This window comes from Puma concolor, chromosome A3 (assembly GCF_028749965.1).
Source record: "Puma concolor isolate L17-30 chromosome A3, mPumCon1.1.hap2, whole genome shotgun sequence".
NCBI classification, from domain to species: domain Eukaryota; kingdom Metazoa; phylum Chordata; class Mammalia; order Carnivora; family Felidae; genus Puma; species Puma concolor.
Window position 1 is genome coordinate 26,376,117 of NC_141669.1, and position 14,400 is coordinate 26,390,516.

Here is a 14,400-nt window from a genome sequence, read left to right on the forward strand (position 1 = left end):
AGGCTCCAAGCTGTCAGCGTACAGTCTGACGTGGGGCTCAAACCCACAAGCCATGAGATCATGACCTGAGCTGAAGTTGGATGCTTAACTAACTGAGCCACCCAGGCGCCCCTCAAATGTGGTTCTTTGTAAAGGAAGATATTGAACTAATATAATGTTTTGCCCTTGTGATTTTTAAGGCTAAAGCAGTAGCTGCAGAATCCAATGCAACCTTCTTCAATATAAGTGCTGCAAGTTTAACTTCAAAATATGTGAGTGTTCTTTTTCCAGTATTGTCATATTTTATGTTGCTGTCTAGATGTTACTAAGTATAAATGGTAATAACATTACACAAAAAAATATTTTTGAGTTTTATATCTATTATTTAGCTCTGATGGACATTAATCACTCTTCAAAAGACAAAGTTAGGCTCTTTTGAAGTTAGGATTGTGCTCTCAAATACTGTTTTAATTTGCTGGGGCTGTGTAACAAAGTACCATAAACACAACAGAAATTTATTGTCCTTTAGTTTTGAAGACTAGAAATCCAAGATCAGGTATTGGCTGAGTTCTCATTTTTATAAAATAATTAAAAGTAACTGTAAAATGATATCTCTTTTCTTAGTTATATTTTACTTTCTATGTGAAATTTTATAAGTGAAATTGTTATTAAAGTAGATGTACCCAACATGATACACATAGTATAATGGAAAACACTGTCTTGGAAGTTAGGAGATAGGGATTCCAACTTAACTGTTGGGTACTGAGCTGGTGTTAAGAAAAGAAAACTTTTAGGCCTCATTTATAAAGTGTTGATGTTGTCAGCAGGTGATCTCTCACGGGGGTCCTTCAGAATATTTGCTTTGTGATTCTAAATCTGAGGCCATTCTTTTTTTTAATGAAATTTTCAATTAAAAAAATAGATGCCACCTAGAGGACAGAAGAGTTTTTACAGTGGATTACCCCAAACTTCATGACCCTTTCATTAGTTGATTTTAATGCATAGAATTGTTTTATTATAGCATTTCATCCCCTGGAATGTCGCAAGGGGTGTTCATAGACCTCCTTGGCTATCTAGAAATACTTTTATACTTATTGACAGTGATATTGTGAGAGTTAATTTAAGTAAGTTTAGTTTAGTAGAGTACTCTGCAACGTACCTGGTTGTATGAATATACCCTACAACCAAGGGCTTAAGAAATATGTACAGTGTCTGTTTCTCTGTCCTAATATTCCATCTTCTCACTAGTTATACCCCTAATAGCTATTCTATTCTCAAGTCTTAAGAATGTAGGGTCAAGCAAAGCAGAGATGTATTTCATTTTTTAAAGTACTTACCGGACCAGTCTAGGGTTCAGCACCAAAAAAACCCAAAAAAAAACCCAAAAAACTTATCAGACTGTATTAAATAATAGTCTTTTTTTTTTTTTTTTATAAGCGATGGTTCAGTAACCTTCCTCCCACGATTCCTTAAACCAAATCTTTGGTTGTTGCAAAGAAAGGAAATTCCTAGATGTAAGACTTTTAATCATGAAATTTAAACAGCTGGAATAATGTTGCATTTTATGTGTATTACAGTGTATAATGCCTTGTTTTTAGGTGGGAGAAGGAGAGAAATTGGTGAGAGCTCTTTTTGCTGTGGCTCGAGAACTTCAGCCTTCTATAATTTTTATAGGTAAGAAAATGTTTTCTAACTAAGTTAGTTGAATATTTATGAAATTCCCTTCTCCAAGTTTGATAGGTATAATGAAAGAGAGTATTCAGAAGGAACACATTTTAAAGAAGTGCAAAGTTAAAGACTAATGAATTGTGCAGGACCTACAATATTAATAACTTAAGTAGTAAACTAGATTAATCTCAGATGACTGGTGTTGTGTGGCTTTAAGTTAAAGTCTTACCCTTTTGTTTCCTTTAGATGAAGTTGATAGCCTTTTGTGTGAAAGAAGAGAAGGAGAACATGATGCTAGTAGACGTCTGAAAACTGAATTTCTAATAGAATTTGATGGTGTAAGTATTGATTATGGTATTTTTAAGGCGGTAGCATCTTAGTGTAGATATTTTCAAATTAAATGACTCAAATTAGAAATACAGATTTTATCATGTTTTTGTTACTACTTTACCTAAAAGTACTGAAAATTTTTTTTGTCTTACAGGTACAATCTGCTGGAGATGACAGAGTGCTTGTCATGGGTGCAACTAACAGGCCACAAGAGCTTGATGAGGCTGTTCTCAGGTAGGGGGATTTATGTAGAAACACACATCGATTACAGGTGTATTTGCTCCTGTGTTCATCTCACATATGTCTTATTTCCTTCACTCTCAATTTGAAGACAAATTATTTCCCTCCTGGTATTCATCCTTTGGCCTCTTGTTACCTACTGAAGATTTTGAAGGCAGAGCCAACATGATACCACGAAAACTAGTTTTCACTTTGGTTGCAGGCAAATTGTTTATTTCTTCTGATTAGTATTAAATTATCTTAAAACACCAGAATTGATTCTTACTTTTCTTTTAGTTGGCTTCATGAAAAGCCAATAAAAGCAGGATTCATGGAAATTATGTTCTGTGTTCTTGTATGATTGAACAAATTTATTCCCTTCCCACTAGAAGGATGGTTTGACTCAGCATAAAATTCTTGGGCCTCCCTTTCTTGGCCTGACGAATTTATTACATTGCTCCATTGTTTCTAGGATTAAATGTTGCAGTGTAGAAGTCTGAAGCCAGCCTGCTTTTTATTCACATTTATGGATTAACTTGATTTTTTTCTCTTTATTGGATATAATTTTTAACTATTGAAATCTAGTTATTTGAAAAAGATGTCGATCTGTGTTTGTTTTTTCTGGGATTTGGTGTTTGTTTAAATTGAGAGTTAGGAATCTCTTTTGTTTTAGGAAAGTTATTTTGAATACTACCTTTAATTGTTTTTCCTGATTCATTATTCTGTTTTTTTTTCTTTCACACAATTTATGCATTATGTTGCCTCTTTTTGTCTTCCTTATCTTTAATTTCCTTTCTAGTCCTTTTTAACTCTAATGTCTTTTTTTGTTTGTCTTCTTGTTTGTTGTCCTTATTTCCTACTTAGTTTGTGTCTGATCTTCTTTGTGCTACCATTGTAACCTCTGTGTCTTTGGTGGTTTTCTTCTTTGCTTTCGTTGCTTTCCGGATCTCTGCAATCCCATTTTTCATCTTCTATTGTCTTATTTCCTTGAGCTTTTGTGTGTCATTGCCTTGAGACACTTATATCTCATTGAGCTCTTGTTTTGTAAAAAACTTTTTTTTTTTTTCATTAAATAATTTTATTTCACAGAAAGTTACTTGGTCACAAATTTAATTTGCTCTATGGCAAAATCTTTTTGTGTATGTTCTCTATATTTATTGTAACCTTTTCCCTCTTTTTTTTTTTAGCACTTAAAAGAATAGCCATGTGCTTTTGCCTGTTTGATTACTATTTTTATTTGAATAAAGGGGAGTTTTCTTGGCAAATCTAGTTTTGGAGTGATACTCTAGGAGAAGAGCTACCGAGCAAGTATCTTGAGTTGTCGTATGAGTAGACTGGACTATCAGGCAGTCTCCCTGAGTCACAATCAAACCGTACCTGATGAAGATTAGTCCACGCAAGACAGTTTGTGATCTTGCCAGACTGATTGATGTTTTCTTACAAAGATGATGTGTCTTTGAGTTTCTTCGTTCAGCCTCACCTGCCTTGCAGTTCCCCTGCTTCTGCCTGACTAGGTTTCACATGATATGCAGAGCCGTTCTTCACATGCTTGTTTAAATATGGGGAGGTTGGCTTTATTCCTCCTGAGTGTGCTCTGTTTCCTTTGGAAAACTCTGTGCTCTGATAGCCGTGTCTGGAACCTCCAGCAACAGATGCTATGTGTACCCTCCTTCGTCGGTATAATTTTCACTGCCCTAGGCAGCCCTTCTTCATACACTCTAGTTGTGTAAATGTTACCTGAGTTTGTTGATAGTGAAGTTTGCATATCTGTTTCTGTGGTCCTTGTTGATTTTAATTGTTTTCCCTTTCAAGAAGACAGTGGAGATCTCTCTATTCTCCTCATATCAGATTTTTTGTTTTAATAGCTCTCATATGTTTGTATTAAAAACATATGAGAACTTGACAATAGTGAATTAAGGAATTTTAAACATTATCTAGAGAGTTTTAAAGAGTAACTCAAGGGGCACCTGGCTGGCTTAGTCGTGTGCCTCTTTATCTTGGGGTTATGAGTTCAAGCCCCACATTGGGTGTAGAGATTATGTAAAAATAAAGTCTTAAAAAAAAAAAGTAACTCAAAATAACTCTTCACTTTAATGACTACTAAAATGCATTCAGATACCTTGAGTATAACACTTAAAACTTTTTTATTGTTGGGGCGCCTGGGTGGCTCAGTTGGTTGAGTGTCTGACTTCGGCTCGGGTCATGATCTCACAGCTCATGAGTTTAGCGTCGGGCTCTGTACTGACAGCTCAGAGCCTGGAGCCTGCTTCAGATTCTGTGCCTCTCTGCCTCGCTGCCCCTCCCCCAGTCGCATTCTGTCTCTGTCTCAAAAATAAATAAACATTAAAAAAAAAAAAACTTTTTTATTGTCATTTGCTGCTTGAGTGGAGTTACCTGTAAATTCAAATCTATGTTTCTGAAGTTGTTTGAATCCTTTTTTTTAGGCGTTTCATCAAACGGGTATATGTGTCTTTGCCAAACGAGGAGGTATGTATCTATGTCTGAATTTTTTTTTTTTAACATGGAAACAAGGACTACCATCTTGACAATATTGATCTTCCAGTTATTGGTACAGCCAGATTGGAAATCAGTTTGGCAATTTCTTAAAAAGATAAATGTAAACTTACCATAAGACCCTATAATTCCATGAAAACATGTCTACACAAAGACACATATAAGAATTTTTATAGCAGCATTATAAATAATAGCCAAGAACTGTAAGGAGTCTAAAACGTTCATCAATTAGACAATGGATAAACAAATATGGTATATGCATTTAATGGAATACTGTTTAGCAATGAAAGGATTGAGATACTTAACACATGCTGTAATATGGAAAAACCTCAAAAACATACTAAGTGAAAGATACCAGATGTAAAAGATAACCTATCATATTCCATTTATATGAAATATCCAAAAAAGGCAAATTTCTAGAAACAAAGGAAACTGGTTTGCAGAGGCTGTGGGTGGGAGTGGGAACTAAGTGTAAATAGGTGTGATTGAACTTTTTGGGGTGTTAGAAATGTTCTAAAAGTGGAGTATGATATGGTTGCAAAACTATATATTTATTAAAAGTCACTGAATGTTACACTTAAAATGGTGAGATTAGTGTTATATGAATTCATACCTCGAGAAAAGTGTTTTTTTTAAAAATTGTGGTTGTCTAGCTCAGACCTTAACATCCTTGATAGTAGCAGCAGCTAATTCCTTAGTGCTTTATTTGGATTATCTTTAAGTCTCTTAAGAGCTCTCAAAAAATGGTCATTTTAACTCCAATTAACAGACATGAGCGAGGCTCTAAGAACTAGAGTGATTTGTGTGTGATCATTCAGCTCGTAAATGAGGGTCAGGATTTGAATCTAGTTTTTGGATATTTCATTAAGCTAATTCTTGAGACTGATAATTCTTTAATATTTCTTTTTAGACACGACTACTTTTACTTAAAAATCTATTATGTAAACAAGGAAGCCCATTGACCCAAAAAGAACTAGCACAACTTGCTAGGTGAGTAATTTGATTTGGTCTATCTTAAAGTTTTTTCTTTTATAAAGAAGTCTTTTTCTTTTTTGTTTAAAGTAAACTCAAGTGTGAAATGAGTAATTTATTTTTCAGAAAACTGCTCGTCTCATCCTCTGCTTCCTTTGTTTTTTCTTATCTCTCATTGTTAGATATGGTATATAAATTTAAATTTCTAGATCCTCTACAAGACATGACCTAAATATTTGATAGTAGTACATGCTTTTTATAAATTTATTAAAACTTATAAGTGGTATTAAAATAGTTTAAAAATTTTTTTTTTAATTTTTTTTTTCAACGTTTATTTATTTTTGGGACAGAGAGAGACAGAGCGTGAACAGGGGAGGGGCAGAGAGAGAGAGGGAGACACAGAATCGGAAACAGGCTCCAGGCTCCGAGCCATCAGCCCAGAGCCCGACGCGGGGCTCGAACCCATGGATCGCGAGATCGTGACCTGGCTGAAGTCAGACGCTCAACCGACTGCGCCACCCAGGCGCCCCAGTTTAAAAATTTTTAAGACACTTATCTCTGCCCACACCAGCACAAATATTCTCATATAAATTTGTTCTTTATATTACACATAATTTTTTTAACTTTTACATCTTCTAAGTGGTGTACTTAAGTAGAAACTGAATATGGGAGGTGCACTTGTTGAATTTCAGTCTCTGAAAAATCTCACAAAGTAATTTAAATATTCAAGAAGTATGTGAATAGCTGGTAATTTTAGTAGATACTCTGAGTCCCAGATAACCTATGAAGAAAGAATAAATTCAATACTTGGAAATAGTGAAGTTCTTCTTTGTTGTTCCAGTAAAGAATTCAGCTAATAATGTTTGATCTCTATAGTTATTTAACATAGTACGTGATAAGTAAATGCTTTCTTTTCGTGTTTTATTTTCTTCTTCCCCTTTGCCCTCCCTAGTTCTTAGTTCCCTTTGATAATCTCTTGGCTGCCCAGGACTCTCCACTGTGGCATCCCATTCAGGTGTGCCTCTTTTTGCCAATGTCTTCTACCCCAGACCCGTCCTTTACCTTGTCTGTCCTATATTTAAAGAAATGTACCTTGGACACCTGGCTGGCTCAATCAGTAGAGCATGCAACTTTTTATCTCAGGGATGTGAGTTCAGGCCCCATGTTAGGTGCAGAGCTTACTTGAAAAATTAAAAAATATATATTCTTAGTTAAAAAAAAGAAAAGGAATCTACCTTGACTGGCAGTGTTCTTTGTCAAGGTAAAGAAACATTCATTTCATTAACTTACTTACAGAGCAATAATTAATGGTTATGTATCAGTTGGCCAGCAATGGCTTATGGCTGTTACCTTTCCAGGGGATGTATTTATAATCTAATGGAGCTTCCTGGACATATAATATGCCTTAATGTAAAGAAATGATTCTTATGATGAAAATTTGAGACATTCATTCTAAGGAGCCTTGCCTGCCATAGATGGTTTTCTTTGTTTTCAGCAAGTGGGCCTTTCTGTGCCCTTAAAATCAAAGTGTGTAGCTGTCTGCTTGATGACAGAGGCAAACTAGATTTTACACTCTTTCTACATGGAGGATTTTAAATCTGCAAAGATGAGAATCATTTGCTCTTTCTTCCTTCCCATTCTCAGAATGACCGATGGATATTCAGGAAGTGATCTAACAGCTTTGGCAAAAGATGCAGCACTGGGTCCTATCCGAGGTATGTGTACAGAGCTTGAGACATTTAGACCTATTTATTAGACCACTTTCGAAGTTTAGGAAGCCCTATTGAGAGGTGTTTTTTAAGTAGTAGTAGGAAAGCATTGAAGCTGCTGGAAAACTTGATATGAAGTAGTTTCTTTTTCTTGTTTGTTCTTTTTAATTTTTTTTTAATGTTTATTCTTTTTTTTTTTTTTAAATTTTTTTTTTCAACATTTATTTTTGGGACAGAGAGAGACACAGCATGAATGGGGGAGGGGCAGAGAGAGAGGGAGACACAGAATCGGAAACAGGCTCCAGGCTCCGAGCCATCAGCCCAGAGCCTGACGCGGGGCTCGAACTCACAGACCGCGAGATCGTGACCTGGCTGAAGTCGGACGCTTAACCAACTGCGCCACCCAGGCGCCCCTTTAATGTTTATTCTTGAGAGAGAGAGCAAGAGAGAGGGAGGCAGCACAAGGCGGGGGAGGGGCAGAGAGAGAGAGGGAGATACAGAATCCAGAGCAGGCTCTGAGCGCCGAGCTGTCAGCCCAGAGCTCAATGTAGGACTTGAACTCATGAACTGGGAGATCGTGACCCAAGCCGAAGTCAAGACACTTAACCACTGAGCCACCTTGGTGCCCCGGTATGAAGTAGTTTCTAGACTGAGTGTTCACAAACTTTTCAGTGAAGGGCCTGATAAATATTTTAGGCTTGTGGGACCACATAGGCTCTCCATTGCATATTCTTTTTGTTTTTTGTTTGTTTTTATAAAAAAACAAAAATGTGAAACCATTCTCAGCTCACAGACCATGCAAAGACAGTCCATGGGTCAGTAGACCATGACCCCTATTATAAACAACAGGTTTCAGTTGTTTTTTTTTTTAATTAAAAAATTTTTTATTGAAATATAGTTAATATACAAGATTATATTCGTTTCAGGTGTACAACATAGTGATTAGACAGCTCTGTACGTTAAGGAGTGCTCACCATTATAAATTACCATCTGTCATATGTTTCACTTCTTGATAGTAGGTAGCCAGCAGAAAACCCAAAGGAAAAGAAAACATTTTTAAGCAAGCAAAAAAAAATAAAGGGAAAATGTTCTTTTCTGGTTTTGGGCTTTTTTCAACTTGAGTAATCTGATTATCACTTGAAATTAAAGTGTGTAAGAGAAGTTTTTACTTGTATTATTATTTGTTATCTTTTGAGGAATTGCTTTGTGTTGATTCCTATTTGTTGATTCTGAAATACCATTCTGATACCACTTTAGACTAGATATTCTCAGCTGCTTTTCCACAGGCGGCATGGGAAGTGGATGGGTGATGCTCTTAACTATGCACTCAGATTGCTGGCTGTGGTAATAAAATAGAACATGGAACATGCAGCTTCTAGAACACATCTCCTGCAGTGAGACAGCGTACTGACTCGGAATTGCTGCTTTGGAGCAAAATAAGTATAACCTTGAGAATATATTTTGAGATTCTGGCAAAGCACTCTAGTCAAACTCTTACTGCCAGCAGTACAAAATCTTGTTCAGATAGTGGACTCAAAACAGTAGCTAATATATAAACCATTTGTATTTTTTCCAGAATGTTTTAGCTATTAATTCTGAAGCAGACAAAAGCTGTTGGCTTTAAAAAAAATAACCTAAAGCCTTTGTAAACAAGTTGAATTTTTAAGTTCAATCTCAAATTGGTAAAATTTATGACTCCTAGGCAATATGCAAAGAAATTGAATGCCTCCCAGTTACTCCTAAGAAGGAATGTTATTCTAAGCATTTATAAATTGTGCTTAATATTTTGTGTCTTCCTTTTAATACAAATAATTTATATCAAACATGTACTTTTAGATCATTTTACTTGGTTTTGCTTTTCAGCAATTTAAACTTACAGACCTTTTTTTTAAAGTGGCTGTCTTATATTTTACAGAACTGAAACCAGAACAAGTAAAGAATATGTCTGCCAGTGAGGTATACTGTTCTATAATTTTCTTTGCTCTGGTTCTCTATATTGTAAGACTTCTCTTTTGTCTGGATTTTTGTCTGTGATTTGGTTAGAAGCTAGAAAAAGTTCTTTGTTTCATTTCAAAATCTAGAGGCATATCAAATTACAGTCTCTTACAATGTTCTTTGGTAATGGACAAAAAATATTGTACATAGTCATTAAGTCATTTTCTATCAAATCATGTTATGTAACTACTAAACAGAAGAAAATCATAGAAAACTTGAGGATTTTACTCTTTGTAACAAGTTAATCCCTTCATATTCTATTAGTTTTTCAGTGTTTGTTTTCCTCCTTATAAAAACAATACCAATGTAATGTGATTCATTACAGTTTCTTAGTGTGATAGGCCCTCTTATGAGATGCTAACGCATTTCTTTTTTTTTTTTTTTTTTTTAATGTTTATTTCTGAGAGAGAGAGAGACACAGAGTGCTAGTGGGGGAGGGTCAGAGAGGGAGGGAGACACAGAATCCGAAGCAGGCTCCAGACTCTGAGCTGTCAGCACAGATCCCATCGTGGGGCTCGAACCCACCTGAGCCGAAGTCTGACGCTTAACCAACTGACCCACCCAGGCACCCCCATACTACATTGTTTTTTATTAGTACTGGTGTTGAATTAGACTATTCCAATGGCAAGAGCCTGAAAATACACGTATTTTTAAAATACCATGAATTCGTTCTGATGGAGTACATTTATTCCAGTATTACAGCATAATATCTACTTGAATTTTAATCCCATACTTAAAAATATAACTTTATCCACTATTTTAAAAATATATATGAACCTTATGTAAAAATCTTTTTAATGTTTATTCATTTTTGAGAGAGAGACACAGAGTGCGAGTGGGGGAGGGTCAGAGAGAGAGGGAGACGCAGAATCTGAAGCAGGCTCCGGGCTCTGAGCTGTCAGCCCAGAATCCAAGGCTGGGCTCGAACCCACCAATGGTGAGATCACACCTGAGCCGAAGTTGGACACCTAACCAACTGAGCCACCCAGGCGCCCCATATGAACCTTATTTTAAACTAAATGTTAGGAACACTAAAATTAAATATGAAACTACTGAATGAATTACAAGAAATAACATTACGGTACCTTTTGTGACCTTGTTATAAGTTTTGGTTCTGTATGTTTTATCCAGTTTATTTTTAATCTGATGGTTTTAGTATTAATTATTTGGTAGACTTTTAGCTGTTAGTTCCAGACTTACGAGTTAATATATATAGCATGCTTAAAGCAGACTGGCACTTACATAGTATCCTAGTATTCACAGTATCCATACGGAGACTTAGTTGTGTGTAATGTGTGGATACTATGTATCCATATGTAAGTGTCCATAGATTTAAAAATACATAAATACTTAATAATGGCATTTTGATATAGAAATTAAGGAAATCTATTTTATCAGTCACATTTATGAGATGAGAGGAAAACAAGTAATTTGGTTTTTAAAATTGTATACTAGAATTTTGTAATTTTTTAAGTTTTTTTTTTTTAAAGTTTACTCATTTATTTTGAGAGAGAGAGGGCACACATGTGAGTGAACATGAGTGGGGAGGGTCAGAGAGAGAGGGGGAGAGAGAGAATCCCAGCCAGGCTTTGCACTGTCAGTGTAGAGCCCCACACGGGGCTTGATTTCACAAACTGGGAGATCATGACCTGAGCCAAAATCAAGAGTCGGACACTTAACTGACTGAGCCACCCAGGTGCCCTAAGTATACTAGAATTTTATTTAGTACAACTTTAATAACTAACTGTATTGTCAGGTACTGGTTTGTATACACACATTTAGGTGAGATGAACTCCATTTGACTTTTATAGTTTATAAGAATAGAAACAAATAATTGTATTGGATTTCTGTGTTTTTAAAAGTTAATGCTAAAAATTTGGGGTTATAAATTCAGGGTATAATATACTTTGTTTTTAAAGCGCACAGTTTGTATCCAGCTTAACTTTATTATTTCATTATTTTGTTAAGACATCTTTGCTATTTATTTTTCTCTTTCTCAAATTAGCTACCATTTGCTTTTTCCTGTTGTATACATGTGTCTCTTACTAACTTCAAAATATCATATATAAATTCCATATGTATATGTACACCATACTTCACAGTTCAATTAGAATTTCGTCAAAACCTTTAAAACCTTAATTTCTATAATAAATTTTATTCAGGAATATCATAGGTAATACATTTATCATCCTTCCGCACTTTGGCCTTTAGGAAGAGTCAGTGTGTGTTTTATAGCTAAATAAGAAAACATGTAGGGCTCATATAGTGATTATATGGTAACAATATATCCTTTTACTTTTTGACTAAGATTAGGCTACAAGTTACAAATGTGGGTGATTTTCTCATCTGTGCACATCAAGATATCAGAGCGTGCGTGAAGTATTTAGGTTGGGTTTTATAAGAGTCATAAAAAGAATATATATAAACATCCAGTTGACATTTTGTCTCAGGTTCTCCTTTAACTTCTTTTTGGGAAAAATACACATGTATATACTACTGACAATTTTTAAAAATGGGTCGTTTCATGCCAAGCTCCTTTTGGGTTTTAAAAATCTCTCAGTAGATACAGATACATGTTAACTCAGCATTGTTTTGGTCTACATTCTCATAGCCCATTAAAAAGGTTAGAAAATGAGACAAGAAATGTAAAAAGCAATATTGTCTTAAAGTCTCATGTGCTTCTTGTAAAAACCCTCTTTCCCTTTTCAATAAACATAGCATGAATTTAGCTAGTGAGTGAAACTTGAGAATTCTGAAGGGTGGGATTGTGATTCTTTTTTCTGCCTGTTTATATTTTGTCACATTTTGTATAATGAGTGTTTTCTCTTTTTATAATGGGAAGATACTATGATTTAAAATGTTAATGCCTAAGAAGCTAAACACATATGTTAGTATAGCATTTTTGTAAGATTTCTTACATAGCAAACTTGCCTACCCTATAATAGGTAAAATAACATGATTGGCGTGATTTTCTAAGAATATATTTATATAGATTTATAACATTAATAAGCAATAGCATCATTACTTCAGTCCATCTTTGGGTTAACTACTGTGTGCGTATTCATCATTTGTATCGTCATGTGTTTTTTTAAAATCTAGATGAGAAATATTCGATTATCTGACTTCACTGAATCCTTGAAAAAGATAAAACGCAGCGTGAGCCCTCAAACCTTAGAAGCATACATACGTTGGAACAAGGACTTTGGCGATACCACTGTTTAAGGAAAGACCTTCATAAGCCTGCAGAACGTTTTTGCTTTCGAAGAGAGTAACACACCATCTTCGTCGAATAGTTATCAGCTACAGAAACTCAGCCTAAGTTTACAGGACTTTTCAGAGTCTTACAATTACTTGTGCACCCCAGCAGATGAACCATACAACAAATTTAAATAAAATATTCAATGCAAATGGAGTATTTTGTTGAAGGCCTTCTTGCCTATGTTGCTAGTTATCCCAATGGGCACTGTAAGTTAGAGCACAACAAAAACTGATTCTGGTCTTCTTTACCAATATAATCATAATGTAAATAATAATTTGTATATTGTGTTGCAGATGAAAGTATTCCAGAGACAGTGAATGGTAGAAGACACAAGCGCCTTTGGTTGTTTGTCTTCTGATGTCTTTTCTTAAAATAGTAATTTTTCTATTTTCCTTTCCTGCTGTTGTCTTTACTACAGATTAGAATACCAAACACTCTAAGTTACTTTTTTTTTCTTCCCTCTTTACAAATCCAGTGTGCCAAATGAAACTTCTTCCTATGTAACAGTAAAAGGAAAAAGTGTTTTGAAGGTTTTGTTTTTTTTTTTTTTCCATCAATCTACAGTCAGGATACAATTGCATTTTCACCTTTCTGTTACCTTGCTGCCAATTTAGAAAGCCATTTGTTGATAGCAACAAAGCAAATCTAGTAAAATAGAAAAGGAGAAGGTTAGAAGGTTTGAGTCACTCTGTCATACAACGTGTAGATCAATCCTCGTGTGACCTGCAGTATTTTTTTCTAATATATTTGTCAGAAATCTATTGTAGACTGTTAATTTATTCCTAATGGAGTTTATTTTCTGCTAGATTTATTCTAATATTTAAGAAGGCCAATTTTAACTGCCGTAAAAGTGGTTCCTGTGTGAGAGAAGGGAAGTACTGAGAGCTAAGACGTTTCTAATTTATTGCTCATTGCTTTCTTACTGTTTACAGGATAATTATAAGCCAGTGGATCTACCATCTTTTATTCCTAATAATGATTAATCCCTTCAATGAAACTTTAAAAATTACTGAATTTTTATACATTGCGTACATTTTATAGGTTTCTTGTGCTCACTTTGTTAACTAAAAAGTTAGTCTGTTAATCTGCCTTTTGTTCCCCCAAAAATGTACAGTAATTCCGTTTCTTGTTTGTATAAGTATGCCTGGATTTTATTATAAAACTGTCATTGTAGGAAGTAGTGACTCATATCATGGCTTTTTAAATACTGTAATAAAGGCAAATGGATATTTGCCCTTAGTTTACTGGTTAAAAGTTTGTTTACAGAAATTTTCTTTCGTGCTTTTATGTAAGATGTCATGGGTGGAAAGAATAATTTTATAGTAGTAAAGATTTTTTCATTTAGGAGAAACACCTTTGGTTTTGAAAGAATACGTTAAAAACTTGCCCTGGCTAGATAAGAATTTTATAATGAAAACATACATTCTTCTTAAATTTCCTCTTGTTCCTGTCAAGGATTTATGTAAATATAGAAGATGTATCATTTCTTAAGATAATATGCTATTTGTAGCTGTAATTTAAATGTCTCTTCTAATCATGACCTTAGAACTCCCTAGGTAACAGAAGTGAGGCTTGGGATAAATAGAAAAAAAAAATTTTTTTAAGCCAGAACCATGCCTGTTTTCAGTCATATGTTCTATCTTTTTAAGGTCTCAAACATTAAAGCATCAATTATAAAATCTTGATAATAAAAGATGATGCAATATACATACCTGATGACAAGAATTGGGAATATCCAAAGTTAAGACATTTTCA

General features: G+C 34.7%; 1 protein-coding gene across 4 annotated transcripts in view; it reads left to right on the forward strand.

Moving 5' to 3' along the window:
- The window catches only part of SPAST (spastin), a 53,015-nt gene extending 39,116 nt beyond the window's left edge, over positions 1-13,899 (forward strand). For all 4 annotated transcript variants that reach the window (XM_086700314.1, XM_086700316.1, XM_086700315.1 and 1 more), the window contains 9 exons: positions 180-251; positions 1,578-1,653; positions 1,894-1,985; positions 2,132-2,211; positions 4,641-4,683; positions 5,621-5,700; positions 7,327-7,397; positions 9,307-9,347; positions 12,486-13,899. In XM_086700314.1, coding sequence (XP_086556440.1) covers positions 180-251; positions 1,578-1,653; positions 1,894-1,985; positions 2,132-2,211; positions 4,641-4,683; positions 5,621-5,700; positions 7,327-7,397; positions 9,307-9,347; positions 12,486-12,608 — 678 coding nt within the window. In that variant the 3' untranslated portion in view covers positions 12,609-13,899. The remainder of the gene's footprint in view (positions 1-179; positions 252-1,577; positions 1,654-1,893; positions 1,986-2,131; positions 2,212-4,640; positions 4,684-5,620; positions 5,701-7,326; positions 7,398-9,306; positions 9,348-12,485) is intronic.
- Positions 13,900-14,400: the final 501 nt, after the last annotated feature.